The sequence below is a fragment of the Aptenodytes patagonicus genome, chromosome 1, assembly GCF_965638725.1.
Source record: "Aptenodytes patagonicus chromosome 1, bAptPat1.pri.cur, whole genome shotgun sequence".
Taxonomy (NCBI): Eukaryota; Metazoa; Chordata; class Aves; order Sphenisciformes; family Spheniscidae; genus Aptenodytes; species Aptenodytes patagonicus.
In genome coordinates this window covers 87765455-87793078 of record NC_134949.1, presented here as the reverse complement: position 1 = coordinate 87793078, position 27624 = coordinate 87765455, and the positions used below count along the sequence as shown (strand labels likewise).

The 27624-nt window shown below is 53.2% G+C and overlaps 1 protein-coding gene and 1 non-coding gene across 5 annotated transcripts; both read left to right on the top strand.

Moving 5' to 3' along the window:
• Positions 1-736: 736 nt before the first annotated feature.
• ATN1 (atrophin 1) lies at positions 737-26822 on the top strand. Of its 4 annotated transcripts, none has more exons than XM_076347068.1 (10): positions 737-800; positions 17489-17682; positions 17885-18022; positions 18394-18507; positions 19889-21891; positions 22135-22357; positions 22466-23183; positions 24400-24543; positions 24822-25002; positions 25588-26822. In XM_076347068.1, exons 2-10 carry the CDS (start codon positions 17605-17607, stop codon positions 25619-25621), a joined length of 3633 nt encoding a protein of 1210 aa, XP_076203183.1. In that variant the 5' UTR covers positions 737-800; positions 17489-17604; the 3' UTR covers positions 25622-26822. The 4 variants fall into 4 exon arrangements, with proteins under 4 accessions (XP_076203183.1, XP_076203191.1, XP_076203166.1 ...); XM_076347076.1 differs by lacking the exon at positions 737-800 and adding an exon at positions 1256-1274; XM_076347051.1 differs by lacking the exon at positions 737-800 and adding an exon at positions 1512-1749.
• A 670-nt stretch (positions 26823-27492) lies between these two features.
• LOC143155977 (U7 small nuclear RNA) lies at positions 27493-27552 on the top strand. The gene has a single exon (XR_012994531.1). It is a non-coding gene; the product is annotated as a U7 small nuclear RNA (small nuclear RNA).
• The last annotated feature ends 72 nt before the right edge of the window (positions 27553-27624 follow it).

The following is a 27624-nucleotide window of genomic DNA, read 5'->3' as shown; positions in this document are numbered from 1 at the left end:
GCCGAGGAAATATTTTGCGATCATACTTAAAGGCTATCAGAGTGCAATACAAGGACTTGCCCATACGCATACCAAGTCTCTCTTATTTAAACGTGCAGACAGGCATGTCTGTACGATGCAGCCTGGCTTTTGCTTATGCGACCAGCCTTAGTCTCTACACCTAAAACGGCCGGGAAGGGCAGCATCTGGTCACTCGTACCTTCTCCCCGGCCCACGCTCCCCAGCTCCAGCGGGCCGTGCCCCAAAGAAGTCAGTGGCAGCGGCTGTGTTTGGATTAGACCCTTCAGTGACTTCTCGGGTAACAAAGCCAACAGGCTCCCCCCTTCCCTTCCCCCTTCCCGAAAGCCTCCCTTCGACGGCAACTTTTCCAAAATGGCCATGTACGCCCTCGGCGGGGCTGAACTTTGCCAGCGAGGGGAGGCAGCCGCCGCCAGTCCGGTTTTCCAAGCACACGGGGGATGACTGTTCACATTTTTAACGCCTGGGTGAACCGGAGCTCCCCGCAGCCCCGGAGCGGCCGCCGCTCCCCCGCACCGTACGGCCGCATTTCTAGCAGCGGCGGGGGGCGATGTGGCGCCGCTCGAGGCCGGCCCGGGCGACGCCCGCGCCCGCCGGCTCTCCGCAGCCCTGCCGCTGACGTGACCGCCCTTTGCGGGGGGGGGAGGGGAAGGAACCGGGACCCCCGGCCCCCCCGGCCCTCGGAGCGGCGCCGTCGCCCGGCGCGGCCCGGCTGCGGGCGGGGCGGAGCGGGCTCCCCCCGCCGGCCCCCGCACGAGGCTCTCCCTTTGTGCCGTTGCCTGGTAACCGGGCGGGGGATGGGAGGCGGCCGGGGGTGGGGGGGAGCGCGCGCGGCCCCGGCGCGCGCCGGCCCCGCGCTGCATGCTGATGAGCGCCAGGCGGGCGGCCGCCGCCCCCGCCCCCCGGGAGGCCTCGCCGCGGGCCCCGGCCCCGCGCCGCCCCCCCCCGCCGGCCGCCGGGCCCGCTCCCCGCCTCCCGCCGGCAGAGTCCCCTCCCGCAGCCGCGGGGAGCCCGGCCCCGGCCGACGGGTTCCCCCCCCCCCCCCCCCGCGGGCTCGGTCGTCCCGGGCCCGTCCTGCTAAAAAGGCTCCTCCGGGCTTTCCCCCTCCCCGGCCTTTGTGCCGGCGCCGGGGCAGGGAGGCGAGAGCCGGGGGAGCGGGGCGCGGCCGGGGCGGGGGCCGGGCTGGCTGCTCTCCCCGCGTCCGGGCCTCCTGCCCCGTCCCACGCTTCCCGCGGGCCCGCTCCCGCCCCCCGCGGGTGGGTTGGGGGGGGGGGGTGTTTCGCGGGGCCCCTGCGGCCGGCGCGGGGAAGGGAGGCGGGGAGGGGCGGCGGCGATCGCGGCTGGGGGGGTGACAGAGCGGAGGGGCGGGGGAGGGGGGCTTGTTCTGGGCTCTTCGGAAATGGGAGGTGGCTAAGGCGGGCAGCGGTGGGAGCGATGGGAGGGCGGCGGGGCAGAGGCGGCGGCGCCTGAACGCGGGGTGCGCGGCGGGAGAGGGGGCGACAGAGCCGCGGGGCGGGGGGGGGGGCCCGCTCCCCGCCGCACCCCCCCGGAGCCGCTGCCCCCGCCACCGACCGGTTATTCCGGAGACGCGAGAGGAAACGAGGGAGCGCGGAAAAGGAGGAGGGAGGAAAGGGAAAAAAAAAGGGGGGGGGGGCAGCGTTTAAATCCCTTCCCCCCGCTCCTCGCCGCCTCCATTCCTCCCTTCATTCGACCTCCCCTCCGGAGCCGCCGGTGAGTCCCTCGCCCGCTCACAGCCGCTCCCGCCCCGCTTGTCATTTTCGCCCACTCGCTGCATTCTTCCGCGGGTGTTTTTTTTTCCCTCCGGTCCGTCTGTCGGGAGGGGGGCGAAGCGGGGGGGGGGGGGGGGGGGGCGAGGGCGGGATGGCGGTTAACCCCCGCGGCGCTGGGGAAGGGCCCCCCGGCGGTGCCTTCCCCGGCGTGGATGCGGCGAGGGTGCCGGGACGCCGCGGGTCACGGAGGCTCGGTTCGGCGGGGCGGGGGCCCCATCGGCCCCATCCCGCTCCCCGCGGCGGCGGGTCCCGGCCGCGGCTGGGAGCGCTCGTAAATCACCGGGGGGCGCTCCCCGCCCGCCCGGGGCTTGTTTGCCTTGGACGGCGGCGGCGGCGGAGCGCCTTCCCCCCGGAAAGGGTGCGGGGGCGGGGGGGGCGGGCGGGCAGGGGGCTCCGCGCCCGCCGCGGGGGTCCCGGGGCGGGGACACCCCCCGCCGCGCGCTCGGCGTGACGTCACCGCCCGCGGAGCCCCCCTTCCCTGCAGCAGAAAGTTCGGCGGGGGCAGGGGGGCGAGTGGCCGGCGGCGGGGCGTGCGGGGGGGGGGGGGCCGGGGCGAGGCGGGAGTTCCGAGTTTGCGGCCCGGCGCCGTGCGGGGAGGAACGCGCAGGAATGTTGGTGGGGGATCAGCCCGCACGCTGCCTGCCGGGCCGGCTCCCGCGCTGCCGGCCCCTGAAGCCGCCTCCGAGCGGCCCCCTCCTCCCGGGGAGCCTCGTATTGTCCTTGCTTGCCCAGGTGCGGCTGGGGAGCGGGCAGGAATATTTGGAAATAATGTTTCCGTCGGGATCTGACCGCTGAGACGCGTCTTTGCTCCCCCTCCGTTTCTGTGGCAGGCACGGGTGGGATTCAGCCCCACCCGATGCCACCCTCAACCTGGGGACCTGCTGCCCGCTCCCGTGAAACGCCAGGTTGCTACTTGGGGACCGGGGAGCGGACAAGACCAGTACGGTTGGGCGGCGTTAGGATGGTGTTTGCGCTCCCTTTGAACTGGCGGAGATCCCTCTCTGTGTTGGGCTGGTTGTCCATTTGCTGTTGAGTTTTTTTGGAGAAGTGGCATCTGTATTTCCCACGTTGTCCTTCCGGCTGTGCCATTGAGCCGGTGGTGGTTCTGCCCCGCTGGCTTCTGCAGGCTGCTGGCCTGTGGCTGCCTCGGCTGTTGTTGCCCAGCGAATTGCCGCTTGTATTTTGCCGAGTGGCCGCTGTGCTGTTGAAGTGGCAGCCATTTGGTCACCGTGGCATTACTTTACGCGCTGCCTTTGCTTGCTGTTGATTCTGCCTTGATAGCTATTGTATGTTCCTGAAGTTGCTTTCGAGACAGGCAGTGTCTTTCTTTGCATTTGTCTCGGTGCTGTGGCTGCCTTGACTTCTGTGGCCAGTTACTTAGTTGCCAGGATGGGTACTGTAAGAATTTCTGTGGCTTTTGTCTGCAGGGTCTATTTTGCAGTGCTGTGGTTTCTTGGGGAGCTTACCCGTGTCCTTACCGAGCTAGCCACTCAAATCTGTTTTCCTTATCTCTGATTGTATTGGGTGAATTGCACGGGAACCGCTATGCTTTCCAGTGTTGCAAAAGTGAGGAGAAAGTAGTGGACCATTATCCTAAGGTGTGTAGCAGGAGAGCAGAGGAGAAGGAGTTGGAAATGCCATTCATTTTGTGTCCACCTGAACGGTGGAGCATGGTTACACATCCTGCAGGTATCCTTATGCCTAAAGCTTCAGAGTTCAGCCCTGACTTCCCACCAGAATCAATGTGTCGGTGTCAGTGCATCAGCCAAATCCATGCCTGGTTACCTCAGTTTCGTAACCTAAATCCCACAGTTGTTTGAATTGAAAGCTAGACCCTCCTTTCTTCTAGGCCCGAGGGTATTGTGCATGACTGCTGTGCTGCATATGCATCCCTGAGGGGCTGGAGCTCCAAGATCATTACCCATGGATGGGACACTTGTAAATGTGAATGGTCAAATTGTTTGTTGGAATGAATTTCATCCTTTTTTCCCTGTTTCTTGGCCAAGTTGTTATTTTTACATTTGTTATTAGTGACTGCACAACCAATCGTTTGTGTATTTCCCCGACTTCTTGGGAATGATCTGGTCTTTCAAACCAGACTTTTCCAACTCTGATTCATGAGGGAGCTTTTCAAGTATGACCATTAAGAAGTGAACATATAGTACCATGGATCATGCTGGAAACGATAAAACCCCTCCAAACATTTGAAAATTAAATGTGCAGTGAATCCTAATGAAGAAGATTAACAGGTTTAACCTGCTGCGGTAGCCTGCCTTTACCTCTCTTCGTATGTATTTATCTCTTCCCCCAGATTTTTTACCCCTTGGATGTCTCTGAAAGGTTCTGGCATTCTCACCTTTAGGTTTGTCTGCACAAGGAATTACAGCTAGGTTTCTTGTGGGCATACTTGTATTCCGAAATAATACTGGGCACGCAAGGAGCTATGATTCTATAGCATAGTGGGATCACTATACTAAAAGCTACTTGATCTGCATTTTTCTTCAAGAGGGGCAGCCTTTATTTGTAACTGAAATGAATCAGGCAGGTTTTGCTCTTCCCAAAGTTCAGCCTCTGTCACTCCTTATATACCTTCCTGATTCCTCCTGGAGCTCCCCCACATTCATCAGCGTTTTTCTGGGGGCTGGAGGTGGAGTTGAGGGGAGCAGTCGCTGTGGAATACAGAGCTGTGTAGGGAAGGATATTTATTTACCAGATCTGGGGTGCAATACCCTCACAAATGCAGTCTCTGGAATTGGTCTGAGCATTTATTCAGCTGTGTCCCTCCTTAAATATCTACCTGAATGTTTACCCAATCTTATATTTTTCCTTTTTGGGTGTCTGCCTTTTCTTCTGAGAACCTGATTTCCTCCTCTGTCAGGCTGTATCTTCCCCAGTTCTGGGTTTTCTTTCTCCCATTCTCTTTTGGACAAAAAAAATTCTTGCCTCCAGTGGATTTTCTGATCTCCTTCTTCCTCCATTAGGAGATGCTATGGAAGTATGAAGTGTATTTCCTGCATTTATCACTTCATCTCTTCCATCTGTACTTCTTGAGGACCGTTCCTAGTGAAGTACATAACAGTAATGCTTTACAAATGTCTTAAAGGCCAAAGGAGAAGGCAACACAAGTTCTGAGTGTGTTTAAAAGTGGAGGCATCCCTGAGAAAGTCATGCTCTTAACCAAGTGAGCTACACCTAGGGTATGTGTTCTCTGCAGAATTAATTAATGTGATCACTGCCCAAGGCTGGTCATAGCGGATGGTTTAACATGAACATGAGGTTCTCAGTCTCGGTGCATTGCCTGAGTTACTGAAGCTGCAACGGTGCCCAAGACGTGTTGCCAGGCTGGCCAGGTACATGTCCCATTGCTCTTTGTGTCACGCTGAGCTGAACACCGGAGAATCTTTCTGTCCTTCCAGTCATGTGGTGGGCAATTGTGGGCCCACAACCCATGTCCTCAGTGAGACTTGTATGGAGAATGATGAGACAGAAGGGGATGTTTCCAGCTCAAGTGGTTTGAGCTTCACCTCTCTACCTTAGTCTGGTTGGCTCATTTGGGCTTTGAGCGTTTTGGGGTGAGGATTTGGCATATGTTAAAAGTTTAACACAAGTCAACTTTGTGAGGAAGCGATCCCTTCAGAAGCGTTGCCTTGCTTCCAGTTCTGATAATGCTCCTGCAGAAATCTCCAACAGTCTGTTTTCTGTGTTTGTTGTGGCAGCAAACACTGATTTGTTACTGTCTTCTGCAAAAATAGCAATGTTTGATTGATTGTTGTGGCAGTATTTTCACCTACAAACCAAAGGGTAACTGCAATATCTTCTCTGAGCAATTTTAGCCAATGATGGTCTGTCTGGGCTTTGCTGAAGGAGGGTAGCTGGTTGCTTTCAATCTTCCTTCATGTCTCCTGCCCTGGTGATATTGTTCATCATAGATCAGTCTAGCTGGAAAATTTTAGTCTTGTACTTCCCTGCCTTACAAGGCACTTGGTGATACCCTGTTTCTTCCACAGGGTCTCTCTGTTTTATAGATCACTTAAGTGAAGGTTGCATTTGAGCAACCTTCGTCTCTTTGGACAGTAGATTGGATATACTCTGTGTGTGTGTGTGTATATATATATTTATATTTATGTCTGTGTATATATATCACAATATATAATATGTTCTACAGAGTATTATATATCTTATATAATACATAATGTTATATCTTATATTAAATTTTATATTGATACATATAACATAGTGTATTGGATATAAATTGTATCTACAGCATAGTATTTTGGATATACTACTGCTTTTCTTTCAGGCAGTGCAATAGATGATGTGATTTTCCTCAGAATTATTCAGCGTTTGCCAGACACATGAAGAGGATCCACCCTCTATGAAGAGCGGTTTATCCAGTCATGATTATCCATCAAGCTTTCCTCATACATTGCTAGACCATTACTTTCAAAGTACATTTTCACCCAGAGCTAGACCCCATCACCTCTTGGCCAACCTCTCTATGACTGCTAATGACTTTAGCATTGAAAAACCTGTTCCAATCAACTGTCTGGTCCTCTCCCCTGTACAGCACATGGCAAGGAATGTCACCTGGCAGTCTTTGCAGAAAATATTAGCGTATTTATTTTAGAATAAAATAAACCCTTAAAGATTTCCAGTGATATGCTAGATCCCTATGCAAGTTCTTCAAGTGACTGATTTCTCCCACTTTTCAGATTTCGCACTATTTCTGTGTGGAATTTGTCTAGCTTCAGCTAGATCCATTGGATCTGGGGTCTTTGTCTTGTAGGTTAAAGAGCCCTCTGCTATCAGAAATATTGTCCCTTTGTAGTACTCATAGGCCATGGTCAAGTCGCCTTTTAACCTTTCCTCTGATAAGCTAAATATATTGAGCTTCTTAAGGCTCTTACTGTAAGGGGGAGGAGTTATCAGACTTCCTTCTTGTTCTTTTTTGGAATTTTTCAATTTGTCAGCATCCTTTTTGGAGTACGTAGGTAGAAACTGCACACACTCCTCCCATAATGGTCCCACCGATCCTATATATAGTCAGGTAAAAATCATCTCTATTCCTGCTCCTGAAGAGCATTCCTCTCTTTATGCACTGGTGGATTTCATTCGTTCAGGAATAGCCCCCTTAGAAATCTCGTGCTGGGAACTCGTGTTCAGTTTGCTATCAGCTGTTAATTACAAGGCCTTTCAGAGCTTCTGTTTATCCTTGGATCTTCATCCTTGAAAGCTTAATACATTATTCTGCTCTTGATGTAAAAATCTTCCATAATTAAAACGCTTGTCTTTCTGTGCGACCCCATTGCAGCAGTAACGCCAACTGGTCTGTGCCAGAGTTTCTGTTTCATCATTTACCATCTCACCTGCCTCAGCACCACCTGCAAACTTTACCAGTGTTTCTGCAAACTTTGTTCAGCCCATGCCTTCACCAGCCACCAATGAATTCTGTGATGGGCCACTGTGGCCTCTCAATGGCAAGCTTTGGGGGACTTGCTTTTTCACAATGGATCCACGTGTGAGGTCTTTTTGCCAGGACAGGTCACGCTTGTGCCATAGCTGTGCACCAGGCTTCAGCCCACAGGTTGTCACGTGCTGCTTGACAGAAATTACCCAAGGCATTAAAAATATCTCAGGCAGTGGTTTCACTTGCCATCATGCCATTTCTCCTGGCAGTCCAGTCTGAGTCTAATTTGGGATCAGTCTCAGGGCTCAGGTGCCCACTTGAGAGGTGGAGGCCTGTATCTGTGAGGTAGATTATGTATCCGTAGGTGGTAGCACTTTGGCATGAATTGCTTGCTTTGAATTCTCTTGGGATCAGGGAGAATTTTAGATACTTGTGACTTGTAATCCTTTGTTGTATTGTGACCAGGAAGATCTTGATCTAGCCATAAACGTCATGTTTTCTGATTTTGTAAAATCATAAGAACTATAATCGTACTTCACTGTGAACTTGGTGAAGTATGTAAGACAAAAACTCTCCTTCCTCCCAAGCACGGTTCAGCACTGGCACAGGTTCCCAGGGAGGCTGGGGAAACTCAGTTCTCTGAGGTGTTCATGACAACCTCATCTAGCTTTGCAGTTTACTATGAACAGGGGGTTTGAGTGGAGACCTCCAGTGATCTCTTCCTGGGTAAATCTTCTTGTGACACACCGTTGGGTTTCCCTTCTCTCAGCCCTACGGGTGAGGGCAGGATCATCCCACTGGCCAGTTCTGTAGACCAAGGAAAAGCTGTGAGATCCCAAGCAAGGGAGTGACTCAAAGCTTATCAGTGTCTCAGGCCTGCTGTACGATTGTTCTGTGTCCATCTCCCTGGCCCCAATTCACTCCTTTCCTTCTTGATCTGTCTGTCTGTCTTCTTCCTGTTCAGACGCTTGCCCTTTGCACAAATGGCTCTCGCATTGGCTTTGCTGTCAGTCGTGAATCCCTAGAAACACAGAATCAAAAAAAAAAGGGCATCCCTGGGTCCCTTTGGGCACCATGCCAGCTACTTTCTTTTGCAAACTTAGTGAATTCTATCTTAATGATTTTCATTTGCCCCTGTTATGCTCTGTGTCCCTCAGCATTCTGGAAACTGTTTTCTGCACCTTCTGCAATCCACTTTCATCTTTACTGATGTTGGGTAACTGAAGCATTACATGGTCTACCAGAGGATGTCTGACAAGTGCAGTGTTCAGTGGCATTAATACTTTTTCTGATTGCTTGATAATACATTGCCTGATGCCTTCAAAATAACATGCCTTCTCCTCCTCAGCGCTCCCTACTGATGAGCAGAAGTTCTTAGGGCGGGTGTGCTTGTCACTTCTCTTCAGTGTATCACAGCACTTTGTACTATTGAACTTGTTAAAAACATACCAATGACCCTACTAGGTCCATCTAGTCCAGAGTCCGTTGCTCCAGCAGTGGTCCCTACCAAATCCCTAGGAAGGAGTGTGAATTAAGGCAAGCTTACGTGCTGTTTTCCTCTGATACTCCTACAGCTTCCAACTGTTTTCAGCAGAGGGACTGCCATAGCTGGATGTGGTTTCTTACTGTTCAGTAAGCACCAGTTACTCTCTCATGCATGAAACTCTCCAGTCTCCCCTCAAGTCCATGCAAACTTCTAGCACCCATAGTGTCCTTTGGAAATCCTGCAGCCACCCATTTTAAGAAGAACTATCTCCTTCTGTTTGTTTTGAACTTGTTTCTTTGTGGTGTTATTTGATGGTCCTCAGTTCTTATACTGGAAAAGACAGTGAAAAATTATTTCCTACACAACCTCTACTTCTCATATATGGTTTTGCAGTCCTTGATCACGTCCTCACTTAGTAACCCTTTTCTCTGGATGCAGATGTCTAACCCACTCAGTCATGCCTCTTCATTGCCCTTTCTAGTTCCTATGGAAGGAGCAGAACTGCACACACATTTCAAGATCTGGGAAAACCATGGCTTTGTGCAAGGGCATAATGACATTCTCGGTTTTGTTTTCAGTTCCTTTCTTGGGAATCTCTAGCATGTGGTTTGCTTTCTTGATGGCTGCTGAATGCCAAGGTGACATTTTCATGGATCTGCCTCTCATATCCCAAGGCTATCACTCTTGAGTGGCACTGGTCAGCTTAGAGTCCATCATTTAATATGTGGAGATGGAGTTGTTTTTTCTCTGTGTGCATTGCTTTATGTTTATCTAGATTGAAGTTCACATGCCATTTAATTGCCCGATCACTCCTCTTGGAAAGTCCTTCTACAGTTCTCCTCAGTTAGTTCTCATCCTCATTACTACCCTTATTAATTTACTCTCATCAGCCACATTGGCTTCCCTTTGCCCTTTTTCCGTATCCATCCTGTCTTTGTTTCTTCAGTGTTTTATTCTCTTAAGTTCTCTCTTAAATCATGATTATCTGCGATACTGACAGTGTCTCCTAATTTAATGCTGTTGGGAGGTAGGACATTGATCCTTGTGAGGATCCAGCAGGCTTTCGTCCACCTAGCCTGATACTTTCAGCACTTCATTCATTCAAATCCATTTGCAGAGTTTGATCCTTCTAGCTTCTTCTCTACACTTTGACTAGTTTGCCTGGGACTGAGGGCTCTAAGCAGAGTCATATCCTTGCCCGGACCTCCCTCTGCCACCTTCAGAACGATGCAGGGTCTTGGCAGAAAGGAGTGACCATGCTTTTCACTGGTCTGTTACTGAAGGGAGGGATGGATGATGTGGCTGCCCTGACTTTGGATTCAGCTTCTGGTTTCCTGTATTCTTCTATATGTCCTGCAGCTGCAAAGTTACCAGCAATTTTCCCCAGTAAAGGCTTGCAGCGGAAGTCTGGAACCATGATGGGTTGACAGGTGGATAACTTCCATGTACTAACAGTGAGGAGCTATGGTACGTGGAGTCACAGTCACAAATTGCAACAAGGAAATTACGACTGGTAGTGGGTGTTTCAGCACTGGAATGCATGTCCGAGGTCAGCTGGGGAAGCTTCGCTCCTGGAGTTGTTCAGGACTTGCCTGGACGAGGCCCTGAGCAACCCCATCTAGATTTGGGGTCAGCCCAGCTGTGAGCAGGAGTTTGGAGCAGAGACCTGCAGAGGTCACTTCCAGCCAACATCTTCCTTTGAGTCTCTGGGCAACTAGCCTGCAATGTCTTTGAGTAATTTACTTTCCATTCCTTAGTAAAGGGACATCTATGTATAAAAAGAGCGGTGTTAAGTATTACAATAGACCCTTAAACCCAAACAGTTCCACAGGTGAGGTGTGCTCAGGCGCTGCACTTCTTAAAATAGTGAGTATGGAGAGTGTGATGTGTCCTTCCTCTGCATCATGCGTCCGTAGGCCTCCATCCCACTCGCAGAGGGAAGAGCCCAGTGTGGTGTGTTTTGTGATCCTCCACTAGGCTCTGCCAGCCTGTGTCTCCAAGAGATCGAGAGGCCCTCCTCTGGGGAGACTGAATGATTCTTCTGAGATTTTTAAGTAAATCTGTTACATACTTACAGTCATTTTAGTGTGCCCTCAGGAATTGTTTTAGGATTAATGTAACCTTCTTTAGTACATCTAACCTTCATTTAGTGAATCAAACTCTATTTTCAGTTGCTTCTGCAAAAATTAATATCTCCTTCTATGCTGTAAATTAAGCTATTGTTAAATGCATGAATGTTTTTATTATTTAGTACCTCGCTTTAGCTCTAATTGTTTGTATTTCACTCTGCTCATCAGAATTTTTTTTTTCTCAGATATGTTTTTCATTGAATGGAGGTTCCAGAATTACAGCCTTCATACTTAAAATAACATTCTTAGTCCTCATGGTTGTGCAGAATTAAGAAAACAAAACATTAATATAGACTTAATAAAATGTAAACTGGCTTTATCTCCCAAGACTGCCAGCACTCTGCCAGTTTATTTTTAGTACTCTTATTTGGCACCCTTTCCTGAAATACGAGCATTTTAATTTTTATTTATCATTTTACTGGGGAGAAGGAGCACCTAGGTGTAGCATGATAAGTGAATTTGTCAACAAGTACTGTTGACAAATAAGTCAACAAGTACATATAAGAAAAGGATTACAGCTCTTGGCTCAGATTGAGTCTGGGAGGTATTATTTTAGGCATAGAATCACGGGACGGTTTGGGCTGGAAGGGACCTTTAAAGATCATCTAGTTCCAATCCCCCTGCCATGGTCAGGGACATCTTTCACTAGATCAGGTTGCTCAGAGCCCCGTCCAACCTGGCCTTGAACACTTCCAGTGATGGGGCATCCACAACTTCTCTGGGCAACCTGCTCCAGTGTCTCGCCGCCCTCATTGTAAAAAATGTCTTCCGTATGTCCCATCTAAATCTACTCTCTTTCAGTTTAAAACCATTACTCCTGTCACACGCGCAGTGTTGGGGGGCTGCAGAGGACAGGGAGGTGTGTGCTCTGATCATGGGGGGGTGTGTGTGTGCAGTGGCGTAGGAGTGGCCCATGGGAGCCGGGCGAGCAGGTGGAGAAAGCTTTAGCTAACGCTCACTGCCTTCAGCCTGGGCTCATGAGCGTTTCAGTCCCCAGCTTCACGTTAGTATTGGGGGAGGGATGTAGTTAAACTTCATCCACTGGGTAGGCAAGAGTTTTAACTGGAGTATGATTATTTGATCAGGTCTGCACTGTTATTCCTTGATTAATCCACCTTCCAGACTGAGTTCACAGCCCCTGCATCCACCCAGTGTTGTAATTATGTTGTAGGAGACAGAAAAATGCCTGTGCTTCAAAACTACCTTTCGTTTGGTGTCACGTAAATATATTTCTTCTTAACAAAATTTACTGAGTAAAAAAAATTTGCAAGTCATGGGAATAGTCACGCCCACAATAATATTAGCCACAAGTGTTTGCCCACTGCCATCTTGGTGTTCAACCATTTTGGCATCCTAATCCGTTTGCTCACACAATCATTTTCCCTTTTAACAGTAGTGTCACGCTCAATCAAAAGACTGACAATAAGACTGTGACATGCAACCTGAACCCTGACCTATTCATTTATTGCTATCTAACACTAAACACAGCACCCTTCCCCTTCCTTCCCTCCCTGTCTCCAGCATACCCTATAGAAAGACACCAGGGTTCAAACATGAAGTCAGGTACTTAGCCACTGGGAAGTGTTGTACTTCAGGTTGTCTGATTGCAGTATTTTGGACAAAACTTTGTGTTTTCAAGATACTACACCGTTGTTAACCCCGATTAAATTTCTGGGAATGAGGGAAATGGAGACAGGAATTAAAAATGGATTGCCTGGGACTGTCATTCACTGGGCAGTATATATAAATATGCCAACTTCTGACTTCCTACCCATGCTGCGTGTCCCCTGGCTATACTGCTCCAGTGGGCACTCCCTTCTGAGTGATCTTTACCTGTCAAGAGGGATCCATTGGTTATCATCCCATCTTACTTTCAGGACACTTTCCAGCATCTCCAATGTGTTAGAAAGCAGCTGTGTTCGTTTTGCCACCCTGGGTCCTCCCTCCAGTGCTAACCCGTCCCTTTGCAGAAGGGGGAAGAGGAAAACCAGGATGGGAACACAGAGCTAATGAATTGCAGAGAAACAGACTCAGTTTAATTCTCACATCTTCTGACTTCTAAATCCCTTTCTTTGCAGCCAAATGCCTTTGATTTCATGTAGGATTTTGGATGTAGTTCCTACATTTCAAAAAATGACTTAAGGAATAGTCACTGTGTACTTCCAGCAGTTCCAAACTGAAGAAAACAAGAGGTTTGAACTTCAGAACATCTGTACTTAGACTAAAGGAGGAACTGACGTCTCACTCCAAACTTACTTTCCATGGTCTGGCATCTAGTGGAAGATAATGCAGTCTGTGTCTACAGTAACAACACTGGTACACAGCACTGGCTGTCCATTACCATGGCGTTCCTTTGTACGGTCTTTGGTCTGTGCCAACGAGTGCTCTCCCAGATGATGCCTGAGCGTGGTTGAGGAGTTAGCGTAGGACCATGCTGATTGCCAGTGGCCAGGTTAGATGTGTCCATCCCCTTTTGGAAGGTAGGAGAATTTTGTCATCCGGGTGCAAGCTGTGTAATGCAAATCACCCCCAGGACCAGAGAACAGGCACTGTCCCATTTTATTTAAAAATACAGATGCTGTCAAATTGCCCCTTCTTGCAGCATTTGTGGTCCTGATGGGTGGCAGAGTTTTTAATTCATTTCTTCTTGGAGACTGAATGATCCAGCCATGCACCTTGACATCTTTGCACTCAGTGCCTCCAACTAGGTGTATGGTCTACCAGGCAATGCCTAGGCAGAGCCTTGGTGGAGAGAGGAGGCTACATCAGTGCTATTCCCCTCCACCCCCAAATCATCACTGGCTAGCTCAGGGGGGACTCCTGTGTCATGTACCATAGCCATGTTCTGCCTGCTGCACCTCCCGTCCTGCTTGGAGCAGGTCTGAATCCACCTGAGATTACTGGGATGTTACAGTCGGAGAAGATCGGGAGTAGTAGATAATAAAACCAGGTAGGTGTTTTTTTTTTTTCCCCCCAAGAGAGGAGTAATAGAAAAGAAAGGGAAGAGACCGTGGTAACTGTTGACAGCTGAGTACCAGCAGCTAATCTCAGTGAGGACTGGATCAGGCCTTAAATGTCTGCTAGCTAAAGAAATGCTGCTGAAGTAATGGTGGTGTTAGCTCTTTTTCTTCAGTGGCATGGATGCTGGGAGCCTTCAGCTCTCCCTTCTGTCACTGGCCCCAGGGATGGCTAGCTGGACCTTAGCTGGCTTTTAACTTTCTCAAGCAGACAGGACCCCCGGACTCGGGCTGCCCATCCTGGAGCTTGCTCTGCCGTTGAGCACCAGCCGAAGTGACAAAACCCTTCAGCCCTCTGTGGATTTGGAGGCACCTCCCAGGCTTCCCTGTCTCACTGGAAATTGCCTCCCTGCTGTTGGGACATGTGCTGGGTGTACCTGTGTGTGCAGCCCCGGCATGTGCAAGCCTTTGGGGCACATAACTCATTTGTCATTTACAGTCCTGGCCAAGCCCCCAAACACCATCCCAGACAACTTGGTCCTGTTCCCGTTTCCTCTGCTTCTGTTGCCATCTAGGAAGGTTTATTTTCTGAGACCCTCAATCTAACGTGTAAATGCTATCCTGAGCCAAGGACAAACATTCACCCAGCTTTCTAAGAGAGACTAAGGGTGTATACTTAAGTAGGTAAAACTTGAGTGCATCTCATTTGAGGTGGACTTGATTCCTGTTTTGTTACCCGTGAAGAGTTGCTCCACACTACAGCCTGGGAAGGAGAGAGCTTATCTGCGTCCTTCAACAGAAGAGGAACTGGAGCCCGTGATCTTCTGGCTGCCTGTGCAGGACAGTCCACCTTTGGCAAGGAGAATTACTTGAAGCTGGGGAGGAGGAGGAGCAGGATCCATTTTGGATCCCATGTGGGGATGCCTGTTGAGTGCGTGTTGCTTGCAGGAGACTGCACCAGGGCTTACACGAGAATATGGAGGGGTTTGGGCAGTAAGCCAAACCAAGCTGGGTTGAATGAAACGCAAACAGAAAATAGCAATTCGCAATGCCTCATAACTCAATCAAACCTGTAAAGGGCTTCACAGGGCCAGGAAAAGGTTATACCTTCGACAGCAGCCCTGCCAAATGTCTCATTTCCTTTCCAAAACCACAGAGCCCTAAGAACTCTTCAGAGACATTTACAGGGATCTTCGGTGACGGGAAGGGTTAGGTGTAACTTTGTTAATTGTCAAGGCTCACATTGCAAACTTTTATTTCATAGATGTTAAAATTAGAAGGCAGTGTTGTGATCCTCTCATCTGGCCTCTGACATAACGGTTGCTGTACTGAGCCTAATAATGTGCGCGTCAGTTCTGTTACATATTTTAGAAAAGTCGTCTCTCTCTAAGTGATAGAAACTTCTGCCCCAGTGGTTAATTGTCTACTGAAACGTACCTATTTGTTTCTGGCTTTGTTTGGTACTGCATATTCAGCGGCTGACATAAGTACTGAGTTGGTATTTCTTTTAAAAAGGGAAGTTTCAGTATGTGGTTGGCTGTATATTATTTTTCTGACTTACTTCTCTGGAAAGACCACCATAACTGTCATTACAGGGTTACTGGAAAGCTGAAGTGAGACCTGTGCGCTGCATTATGATGATTGGTTCTTTGGTGTGGGAGGTGTGGGTGGCATCCCTGTTGAATGTAAAGAGCAGTGACATATTGGTAATGTGCTGTTGCTGCTTGTGTGTGTTCAGAGCTGAGCTAATACTTGAAGGTTGCTAACATGGCATGTGTTGAAGCTGGGTTAAATTAGGATAGCCTTACTTACAATGTTTGTTTCATGTAAGAAATGTTAATTATAGATGCTTATCTAGAATAGCATCAGTGTAACTGGCTGAATTAGCAACCAAAGGCCAAAGTATGACAGAAATGTAAGGCTGTAAAACATGTCAGCTGGTAGAGATTAGGAGAGTGCTCTGCCTCCATTAGGTCAGTTATAAACCATCGTGACCTATTTTTCTATTAAAGAAGAGGTCTCAGTTAATGAATTGCTGTGTGTGGGAATTAATGCTGGATGAGTCCCCTGTGGCTTTCATGATGAGGGTCAAATAAAATATTAATGAAATTAAAACAAACAATCCCCTGCTCTTCCCAAGTACCTTCCGGATGGGTTTCTCTAAGCATTGGTCAGGGAAGATGTGGAGCCCCACAAGAGACAGGCCAGTGTCATTACTGCCTTTTCACAGGTAGGGAGATGGAGGCAGAGGAATGCAGCGACTCCAGGGCCACACAGTCCAGCAGCAGGGCTGCACAGGCGGTCCAGGAGTTCTCCTGTCTGGTGCCTTTGCTCTGATCCCTGGTTTCAGCTCCCTTCTCAGAGGACTGAAAGTGCATCCAGACTGCTCCTGCACTGGCCAGCTAGAAGCTGATCTTTCCAGGTCTGGGATGGCCTTTAGGAGTCCCGAATCTCAAGTCTTCTTATACTTATTCACAAAACTTTCCCGTGCTTCCAGATCAGAGAATATAACCCAGGAGATGTGGATCTTTTCTCCTGATGCCTCATCCACCGGACACATTTCCTTCTCTTGCAGATTGTCCATTCCAGAGGCTGAATATAGGAGCTCAAATGACAGGCTGGGGAAGGACAGTCTCTTTTTGGTTACACCTGCACAGTACAGTGCAGTGCAAAAGGTCTTGAGCTGGATGGAGCCAAGCAAACTAGCTTCAGGAGCAGCATCCCTGAATCACTTCAGTCCGGTTCCCAGGCTAACACAATCATGGTGCTTTCATACTCTAAACTAGGAACTGTGTGGCATAACAGGGTATGAAATATCTATGGTGCTTTTGGACGTAGCACAAAGCTGTAAATTTATTCAGAGGGAGCTCAGAAATCTTCCAGCTGCTGCAAAGTGTAAGGATGTACTCTTGCATCTCTGGGCATGACTCTTAGGTGGTACACTGAGAAGCAGTCCAGTGTATAGAGAAGAAGGAGACCTAGGCAGGCGCTTCAAGCTAAACAGAGTTGATTCTGTTTGCGTCATGCAAAATCAAAGCTAAATGCATTTTCTTGCACCTATTTGTGTACCTTGGACACCGAACAGCCTAAGCAAGACTTCTCACATTTTCTGCGTAACGTGCTGGTGCATGTATGCATGTGCATATGCTCTGGAGAGGGCAGGGCTATATAATACCTCTTCAGCAAAGGCCACTGGGGGCTCATTACGCAGAGCTAGCTAATGACAGCACATGGCCAGTTAAGGATAGTGTAACTTACTGCATTGACAACAAGTGCAAAGAGGAACTTATGAAGTCAGAAAAATTGTCATTAGGAACATTTTAAAGCATTTTCCCATTTTTTTTCCCTCTCTCTCTCTGAAGATCAAATAAACAAGGAAATGGAAATACTAAAATGATTTCAGAGGACAATCAACATACTGATAACCATTCCTCTCTGCTTCCTCCAAAAAATTGGAGGACTGCCTGCCTCACATCGTGTGGGTATCACTCCTAGAAATTGGAAATGAGATGTGAGAGTGGCCAAATCTTTTCCCCTTCTGATGGGGAAGTTTATTGCATTTTTGGTAAAGATCCTTGCGTCTGTAAATAATAATTAAGGAAACAGTAATAATTTTGTCATGTTTCTATAGCAGACCACAAAAGGATGTCCTGCAGTCCACTCACTCTTTCTCCCCTCTCATCTCCTTGTCTGCCTTTCAGGATTCACCGGGATCTTGTTGCATTGCTGGTGTAAGCCCCCCTTCCAGAAGAACTGCTCTTGCCCATCTCCGCCTCCCCGGGAACAGCCGAAGGGGGTTGTGGAGTGATAAAAATTTATGTTTTCATCAAGCCGGACCAAGGAGAATGGGGGTCCCACACCCAAAAGAATGAAGACACGACAGAACAAGGACTCAGTACGTGAGATGGGAGGGGGGGGGGGGTGAGACACAGGAGCCAAGCTGGAGCTGTGGGTTGGGACTGAGGCTCACAGCAAAGCTCGTGGACATGAGTTTGGCGTAGTGGAGTGCCAGGGGTTCAGAGACTTCAGGAGGCTGGGGACAGGGCAGGAGTGGAGGGAGATGCAAAGCAGGACTGATCCAGTGATCCCTCTCTTAGATGTCAATGCGGAGTGGACGGAAGAAAGAGACTCCAGGGCCCCGAGAGGAGCTCAGGTCACGGGGTCGAGCTTCCCCTGGGGGCGTCAGCACCTCCAGCAGTGATGGCAAGGCTGAGAAATCCCGACAGGCGACAAAGGTAGTATAAGCTAGTATGCGAGCGTGGGGTGCCTGGGGACTGCCCAGATTGGGTAGGATCTGTTTGGGGATCCAGGGATGCAGACCAGAAGGGATCTACCAAGGAACCCATGCTGCGTTAGCTCTCTGGAATGGGTGGGATCCCTCTTTCATCCTCAGCATCTTGCACTTCCCATCATCTCCCAAGAACGGTCTTCAGTCTCACCAGCCCTGTTTAGAGCTAATTTTTGCCATATTCTGGCTCAGTGTTGCACTGCTAAGCTCTTCAACACACACGCCATAGTGGCTGTGTCTCACCAGTCTGTGAAGGTCTGGCAGGGTGGGAAGTTTCCCCATGACCCTCCCACCTCCCTGTTCTCCTCTCTCTTGCAGAAAGGCCGGGTGGAGGAATCCTGCACCCCCAAGGGCAGCAAGCAGGGCCGAACAGAAGAGATCTCGGAGAGTGAAGGGGAGGACACCAACGCTCCCAAAAAAACCAAAACCGAGGTGAGTTGTCCCTGCTGTGATTGCTGGCATGTCCTGGGTTCAGGGCAAAGGAGTCCCCTGTTCCCTACCTGTGCTGCTCCCACCTGCCTGGCTTGAGGTTCCCACTGCTCGGGAGCCCTGGCACCTTGGGTTTCGCACTGCAGCTCTTCCAACCTAAATAGCATCTGCCTGGCTACAAAAACGCCACCAGGAGTGATGACTGAGCAGACAGCAGGCTCTCCGTCTCTTTTGCCTTGTCTGCAGGGGACTGCCGCACTCTCGGAGCTGGGCATGTGCCCTGCCTTTCCCGGCTCAGTGGCAAGAGCCTGGCTCCGTGCGCAGCTGCCAGTCACGTTAGACTCAGCCTCTTTTGCTCCCCCAGAGCAGTCTGAAACGGAGATCCTTAAGTCATGGTGGGGTCTGGGTGATGGTTGTGCAAAACCTGCTCACGCACACGCTCTGCATAGTTGTGGCAGGGCTTTTCCGAAATGCCCACAGCACCGGGCTGGATTGGTTGGAGGAAGACTCAGCTCTTGCGCTTCTCAGTTCCCCGTTAGCCTGTTCAGGGAACTGGCCTTAAAGGCCTGCAAACATGGGGATATTTGCTTGCATTATGAGGTCATTGTAATTAAACCGCTGTGGTTACACCTGTTTAATTTCTCCACGTGGACACTCCGTTCAGTTCAGCTCAACAGTGATCTTTTTACAGTTTAGCCTCTCTTGTAAGCCCCGAGGCTCAAGAGAGGCACTTGTTAATTGTCTATGCTAACTGTTGAATCACCAATGCTTCATTGCTTCATTGCCTGAGGCAAGAGGTGGTAGGGAGGAGCAGGGATTGGGAAGTGCAGGACATGGGGGAGGTAAGGAGTGGGGCAGCCAGAGGAGGAAACACTTGGGGCAGGGGGCTGGAGGGGAGTGGGTCTCCTCACCGAGGGAGAGCCCTGCAGGGACAAGAAGAGCGATTCTGGGTCTGGGGGCTGTGCTGGGCGCACTGTGGTGTGTACTGCTCTGTGCCACCTGGTGGTAGCACTGAATCATACCCTGGCCAACAGCCCATCGCCATCGCCGGTGATAGTGGTGCTAGGACCTTTCGTATCCATTCTCAACCTCATCTGTAACAGTTCCCTGCCCTCCCTCGCTGCCTCTGTACACAAGGTGCCCATCGTTACCTCCTCCCTGAGCGTGTGATGCTCATGAAGGACCTGAGAGCACTGAAGTTGCTCCAAGGGGAGGCAGGAGGACTGGTGTTACTTATACCTTGCCAGACGATGTCTCCTTCCCTCTGTGGGGTTTTTCTAGTGCTGGCAGAGAAAGGTCAGAAAGCAAGTTCTCTGGGAATTTGAGAAGTACTGTGCATGGTCTGGGAGGCCACATAACATCTCTCTCCTTCTTCCTACTTCAGGAGTTGCCCTGCCCTCCATCCCCATCCGACGTTGACAGCCTTGATGGCCACAGCTTCAATGATGAGATGAGCAGTGACCCACGGGACATTGACCAGGATAACAGGAGCACCTCACCCAGTGTCTACAGCCCTGGCAGCGTGGAGAATGACTCCGACTCCTCCTCTGTGCTGTCCCAGGGGCCGTCTCACTCCTACCACCACCCTCCACTCTTCCCCCAGAGCCCACCAGTAGCTCCCCCTCCTGACAGCCTGGCCCGTCCACCCGAACCCAGCTTTGGGCTCCCGGGCGAGGTGCACCCCCAGGGACCCCCTGCAGGGAGCTACCACTCCCAGCTGGAGGGTCAGGCCTCCCGCATTTTCCAGGCTCAAGCCCCACAGACACCTGCCTCCTCCTCCTCTGCTGTTGCTGCCCCTTCTGCTCCCCCTTCCTCCTCTTCCTCCTCTTCCTCCTCCTCCTCCTCCTCCTCCTCCTCCGCCCACGCTCCTCTTTACCCTACGGCCAATGTGGTCCAGGTTGGGGCCAAAATTACCAGCGGAGTGGGGGGGCTCCCAGCACCAGGGGGTCGCGAGCAGACTCTCAGCGCCAAGCACAATCCGCCACCCACCACCCCCATCTCGCTGGCGTCAGTGGTCGGGGGGCTCCCCCCTCAAAAGACGCCCCCAGCCAACCCTCCAGCCGCCCCCCCGGCTTCAGCCCCTTCCTTCCCCCACGTCTCTGCCAATCTGCCTCCCCCCCCGGCCCTGCGCCCGCTCAACAACGCGGTGGCCACTTCCAGCTCCCCGGGGATGGTGGGGCAGGCCCTGAGCGGCCACCTTCCCTCACCCCATGGGATGGGGCAGGACAAGGCACCGGCCCTAGCCCCCTCCCGCTACCCCTACGCCCCGCCGCCGCTGCCACCCTCCAGCTCCTCAGCCCAGTACCCCCAGCCCTCCCCGGCCCAGCCCCTGCCCAGTTACAGTGCGTCCTACGGCCACTCCTTCCCCCCGCCCAGCGGCCTCTCTGTGTCCAGCCAGCCCCCCAAGTACACCCAGCCCTCCCTGCCCTCCCAGCCCGTCTGGAGCCAGGGGCCGCCCCCCTACAGCCGCCCCCTGGGCAACGCCAGCTCCCACCCTGCCGCCCCCTTCCCCGGCCAGCCCCCCCATCACCAGCAGCCACCCCAGCAGCACCACCATGGCCACGGGAGCGGTGGGGGGGTCTCCCCGGCAGCTGCAGCTCCCCCTCAGCCCCCCGGGGGTTACCCCCACGGCCTGGACTCAAACAGCCATCACCCTTCCCATGCCACCTACGGGCTGCGCCTCTACCCTCCCCACAGCCAGGCCGCTTACAGCCAGGCTCCCTCAGCTGCTGCCGCAGCTCCTTCTTCCTCCTCCTCCTCCTCCTCCTCTTCCTCCTCGTCCTCCTCTGCCGCCTCTTCCCAAGGAAGCTACCCCGGCATGTGCGCTCACCCCCCAGGGCAGAGTCCTGCCACCTACACCTTCCCCCCACCGCCGCCCCCCTCCCCTGCCCATGGGGCTGGCCCTCCGGTCACCTCCGCTGCCACCACCCTCTCCACTGTCATTGCCACTATGGCCTCCCCCTCCGCGGCCCCCTACAAGACCGTCTCACCCCCGGTACCCCCCTCAGCTGTGGCCCCTTACGGGAAGCGGGCGGCCTCCCCCGTCCCCACCTTCCAGCCCCCAGCCCCCTACAAGCCGGGCTCGCCCCCCGCTTCCTCGGCTGCCCCTTTCCGGGCAGCCACCCCTCCCGGCTACCGGGTGGCCTCCTCCCCCGTGGCGGGGGGCTACAAAGCCCCCTCGCCTGCCCCCTCTGCCCCACCACCCCTGCCGGGGAGCATGGCTGCCCCGGCCCCCCCGCCGCCCCCACTCCCCCTCAGTGCCGCACAGATCAAGCAGGAGCCATCGGAGGAGTACGAGCCCCCCGAGAGCCCCGTGCCGCCTGCTCGCAGCCCCTCACCGCCTCCCAAGGTAGTGGATGTGCCAAGCCACGCCAGCCAGTCAGCCAGGTGAGGGGCAGCTGGGGGGGGGGGGGGGGGGCCGGGGGGTGTCCCCAGGCTGGGGAGGGACGTATGGGGCAGGGAAGGGGAGGTCACCCCACGCGTGGGATGCAGCTGCGCCCTTTTGCATTTTCCATGATGCTCTTTCCTACAGTGCAGGGTTCGGCTTTGCCTGCCCCTGTCCCTGTCCCCATCCCCATCCCTGCCTTCCAGCCCCCTTCTGCACTGACAGGTTTCGCCTCTCGCCCCCAGATTCAACAAACACCTAGACCGTGGCTTCAACTCCTGCTCCCGCACAGACCTGTACTTTGTGCCCCTCGATGGCTCCAAGCTGGCCAAGAAAAGGGCAGACTTGGTGGAGAAAGTGCGGCGAGAGGCTGAACAGAAGGCGCGGGAAGAGAAGGAGCGGGAACGGGAGCGGGAGCGGGAGAAGGAGCGGGAGCGGGAGAAGGAGCGGGAGCTGGAGAGGAGCGTGGTAGGTCTGGATGTCCCACTGCCGCAGTGCAGCCGGGGCAGATGCTCAAGGACCCTCTTGGCCGCTCCGTGCTGGGACCCTGACGCTGGTTTCTCTGCTCTCTTGCAGAAGATGGCTCAGGAGGGCCGGCCGGTTGAGTGTTCATCCCTCGGGCCGGTTCCCCACCGCCCCTCCTTCGAGCAGGGCAGTGCTGTAGCAACTGTTCCCCCGTACCTGGGCCCCGACACCCCAGCTCTGCGCACCCTCAGCGAATATGCACGGCCCCATGTCATGTCCCCCAGCAACCGTAACCACCCTTTCTATGTGCCGCTGGGTGCGGTTGACCCAGGCTTGCTGGGGTACAACGTGCCGGCCATCTACAGCAGTGATCCAGCGACGCGGGAGCGAGAGCTGAGGGAGCGAGAAGCCCGTGAACGAGACCTGAGGGACCGGGACCTGCGTGAACGTCTCAAGCCCGGCTTTGAAGTCAAGCCAGCCGAATTGGAGCAGCTCCACGCTGTGCCAGCTGCTGCCATGGATCCGTTCCCACGCCATGGTGGGCTGAGTCTGCAGACGGCCCCCGGCCTTCATCCCGCTTTTCCCTTCCACCCAGGGCTGGGCCACTTGGAGCGGGAGAGGCTGGCGCTGGCAGCTGGCCCGACCCTTCGTCCCGACATGTCCTACGCCGAGCGCTTGGCGGCTGAGCGCCAGCATGCCGAGCGGGTGGCTGCTCTCAGCAATGACCCTCTGGCCCGGCTGCAGATGCTCAATGTGACACCTCATCATCATCAGCATTCCCACATCCACTCCCACCTCCATCTCCACCAGCAGGATGCCATACATGCAGGTAAGGACTCCATGGTGGTGGTGCCCTGCACAAAGCCCTGCTCTCCCTCCTATCGCGCCCTCCTTGCGCTCTCTCCCTCTGGCCCTGGGGAAGCCCAAAAGCTGCTGAGACTAGACTTTGAGGCCCCAGATCCACCTCTTCAGCCAGAAGAGGTCAGCATCATGGTCATTCAGCCTTGCCCTCACTCCCATCGCACCAAAGACACTGATGTCTGTGAGTTTGCTGCTTAGTGGCGAGCAGAGTTGTTTGCACCGTGTCCTTTAGTTCTGGATCTCTGGGGACGCAATAGGAGTGCTGGGGTACCACTGGCTACCAGGGTGGTGGTGCTGTGGACTGCATCCCTCGCACTGTGGTCAGCAGAGGCAGTGGGAACCCTGCTAGCAACAGTTTCAACAGTATTCTTGGGACTAATGAAGTGTTGGTTCTCTGCTCCTATGGCTCTTGCTGCAGATGGTGGGATGGGATGGGAGAGAAGATGGGCTAATTGTAAGGAACTGGAGGCTGCTGTCCTTCAGAATTGAGTGGTGGTCCCTTCCATTTCCACATCCTACAGGAAAGCAAAGTAAAAAGAAGTTTAGGGATGAAAATCTTGGGGAAGCAAAGCCCAAACAATACAATAGGAAAAAGCGCTGTGCCTTCTCAGGTACTGTGAGCGGTCAGTGGGAACTAGTGGCAGAGTCACAGTTGCCGCTCTAAGCAGCCGCAACTAATCAGAGGTAGCATCAGGTACAAATGAATGTCCATTCCCCGACACTCTGTAGCTGGGCACCTCCAGCCAGCACTCTGGCAGTGAGTCCGAAACACTGGGTAGTTTTCATACAAATAGCACCTTGCATTTCAGCCTTAGGTAAGTACTTGCAAACTTGAGTGCCTGGCACTGAGCATCTGTGCTGGATGAGACCTGGAAATGGAAGCACCCAATATGAGAATGCACATGAATGACAGTCTGTGTGTCAGATAGGCACGATACTGGGTACAGACACGATTGCAGAGCAGGTCCTTGCAGAATTGACTTTAAGGAGCAGTACTTCTCCCTGAGGAGCGTAGGGACAGAGCTATGCCAGACTGGTTCACGTGAAATTCAATGCAGGCAAAGGGAGTAACACTCAGAAGGATGTGGTACTCTCCATGTCTGTTTTGTTGTGCCTTGTGCCTTTCTCCATGTTACCTCTTACAAAGCATGGGACAATTATCTTGTGATATCTTTTCTTCTCAGCCTCAGCCTCTGTTCACCCTCTTATTGACCCACTTGCCTCGGGATCACACCTCACCCGGATACCGTACCCAGCTGGAACCATCCCCAACCCTCTCCTGCCTCACCCTCTACATGAGAATGAAGTGCTGCGCCACCAGCTTTTTGGTAAGGATGCTCACAGGGACTGCTGGTCTCCTCTAAAGAGCACCAGCAGAGCTCCAAGGGGCAGGGTGGTCACGAAGGGTCGCAGGACCAAACTGAGGTCTATTAAACAGAGCTCTGGCATGGCGTAGGACAGGCCTACACTATCGGGATGAGCGAGTCCTGCACATGGGCAGGGCTGGGAAGGGAAGTGCAGTAGTCTTGACTGAGCTATGGGGCCATGGGTGAGGACGGAGCTGTTACATTAACTTGTTTATTCTCTGTTTCGTCTTTGGCTGCAGCTGCACCCTACAGGGACCTGCCGGGCTCTCTCTCCGCGCCCATGTCAGCAGCACATCAGCTCCAGGCCATGCACGCGCAGTCAGCTGAGCTGCAGCGCCTGGCTCTGGAACAGCAGCAGTGGCTTCACGCCCATCACCCTCTGCACGGCGTGCCGCTCCCGACGCAGGAGGATTACTACAGGTGCATGGACCTGCTCTCTTCACAGCGCAGGGCGAGCAGACCACTCTGTCCTCACAAGTACACCTCCAGGCCCAGCCCTGGCCTGGGGGTGGCAGAGGCAGTGGGGACAGGGAAGCATTGCCCTGAAGTGGGTGACTCGGCCTGAGCCCACACCTGGGAGCAGGGATGCCTTGCCACTGGGGCACAGCTGTGGGTTGGCCACCAGGAAGGTCATTCTTGGCAAGTGGCTGTTGGGTGGCTAATCTCATGTGGGGTCTCAGCTCCTCTCCTCTGGTGGGAGGGGTAAACTTGCATGTTTTACACATGCTTAATACGGTTATGACTGATACCCCTGCCAAAATACCAAACATTCGTAAGGGTTGGATGCTTTTGCCAAGACGAGGCTTTCGGAAGTGCATGGAGAAGCACGTTGGGAAAGAGAGAGGTGCAATGTTGTACCTTTTCGATAGCATCTCCTACTTCAAGGATTTGCAAAACTTTCTAAGCCGGCAGTGTCGTGCGGGTCTAGACTAACAAAAGGCAGTGGGAGATACTAAATTGCCTTTTTCTCTCTCACAATCACCTTGTTCCTCTTCTTTATCCTAGCCACCTGAAGAAAGAAAGTGACAAACCCCTTTAAGTGGACTTTTACTGTCAACGTGACATCTTCATGTCTTTCTCTCAAGAGGAGCAATCAATCAACCAAATCCTGGGGGAGGGGAAGCTGCAGAGTGACACCTCCTGAACCCACCATGCAGTAGAGTGCAAGAGAAGACGGGACAAAAAGTACAGGATGGCATCCTGGGAGCAGAAAGTGGAGGCGAGAAAATGGGGAGGGACTGAAACACCACTAACGGACATGAAACGATCGGTACGTGATTTCAGCAGAGCTCTGAAGAAGACAGAATCAGCATTGCACAGAGCTCAAAAAGACAAAGACTGACGTGAATTCAGGATGGCGGCAGCCCCATCCTTTGTTTTGGGGGAACAGTCGCATTAAATAAAAAGCGCAGAGCGTTACAGGACTTCATGTACATGATGCTGCTGCCTTTTCTGCTTCTGCGAGGAGGAGGTGTGGCCAAGAAGTAACTCAAAACCCAACAGAGCCTTTTTTCAAGATGCCTCCTCACACCCCGCCCCCCTTTAGGTGTAAGATACTGCTTAGCGATACAAAAAAGCAACGTGGAACTTTTTCAGATTGGCCAGAGCAGCTTCCCGTTCTCCAACATCCCTTCAGATGCAAACAAAGCATTACGGGACCCCTTCAAAAGCGGCCGCTCCTGCCTGCAGAGGGACGGGTCCCAGCCATCGGGGTGCAAAGCACCGCAAGACTGTTTGCAAGATGGTGGCTGTGCTTTCCCACGGCTGACGGGAACGGGCACGGCTACGAGGTGCAAAGCACCAGGAGACTGTTTTCAAGACTGCAATCACCACCATGACCCCTTCTGAGCCCCGCGGGGAGAGCTGATGTGGCCGAGCGTACTGCGTCCTGGGACTCTTTAAGATGGCGGCTGCCCCTTTCCCCTCACCCATTCTAATTGATGTACTTTAACTCATGCACATCCTATTAGACGTGGCAGTTTTATGTAGCAACTTGTGACTCCCTTGCCCCCGCGTGCGTGTCTGATTTCACAGTTGTATCTCTCGATTGGTCCCCGTATATATATTTACTTAACCATTAAAAGGAAAAGAAAAACCAACCAACAACCCAGCTATGGAAAACCACCCAAATGAAGTTCCCCACGCACTCCCAAGCCCCAACACACATTCTAATAATTTATATATATAAATATATATATGACGCTCTTAAAAAAAAAAAACCCAAACAAAAAGACCCTTCCAGAAACAGACTCCGTTGTGTTCATTTCTTTTTACTGGGGCCAGGAGGGGACCTGGCTGAGCAGGGCCGTGGCGAGCGGCTCGCCTTGGGAGCAGGCAGAAACGCGCTCTCCAGGCAGGGGGGTGAAAACCGGGGCTGCTGAGAAGGGCCGGGCAGCCGGTACCCGCCGCCTGGGAGCGGGCACCGCCTCCGGAAACGCCGCGGAGGAGCCGGTGAGCGGGCCGGTAACGGCCCGCCGGCGGGGGAAGAGGCCTGCAAGGGCCCCGCCGGCGGGCACTGGCGGGGGGCGGGAGGGGAGCAACGCCGCCGGCTGAGGGGCCGCCGGCGGGGCTCGGCGCCGCTCCTCCCGCCGGCCGCTCCCGGCAGCCCCAGCGCCGGCGGCCCGCGCCCTGGCGCCGGCGGCAGCGGAGAGCCCGACCCCCCCGCGGGGCGGGGCGTGCGCGCCGCTGCACCAATGGGAAGCGGCTCATCTGCATACCGCCCGAACGGCGCGGCAGGGCCCGGCTTCGCGGCGGCTGCCGCCGCTGCCAGCGCGGGGCGGGGCGGCGGAGCCGGGCGGGGGGCGCGGGGCCGGGGGCTCGCGCGGGAGGCGGCCCGAGGCGGGAGCGGCCCTCGCCCTCACCTCGGGGCGGGCCGGCCCGGGCGGGGCCGGGCGCGGGGCAGCCTCGCCGCAGTGATTTCAGCTCTTTTAGTATTTGTCCAGCAGGTTTCCCGCCGCGCGGGAAGCCTCACCCACTGGTGCAATGGCAGGGGAGGGCGGGGCCGCGCATGCGCGCGCGTGGGGGGGGGGAGGGGGACCGGCG

Bases quoted from the DNA above. Each gene is read 5' to 3' on its own strand.
- ATN1 (XM_076347068.1), top strand. From the start codon at position 17,605: ATGTTTTCATCAAGCCGGACCAAGGAGAATGGGGGTCCCACACCCAAA. The intron at 18,023-18,393 runs GTAGTATAAGCT...TCTCTCTTGCAG, and splicing joins AATCCCGACAGGCGACAAAG to AAAGGCCGGGTGGAGGAATC. The intron at 18,508-19,888 runs GTGAGTTGTCCC...TTCCTACTTCAG, and splicing joins CCAAAAAAACCAAAACCGAG to GAGTTGCCCTGCCCTCCATC.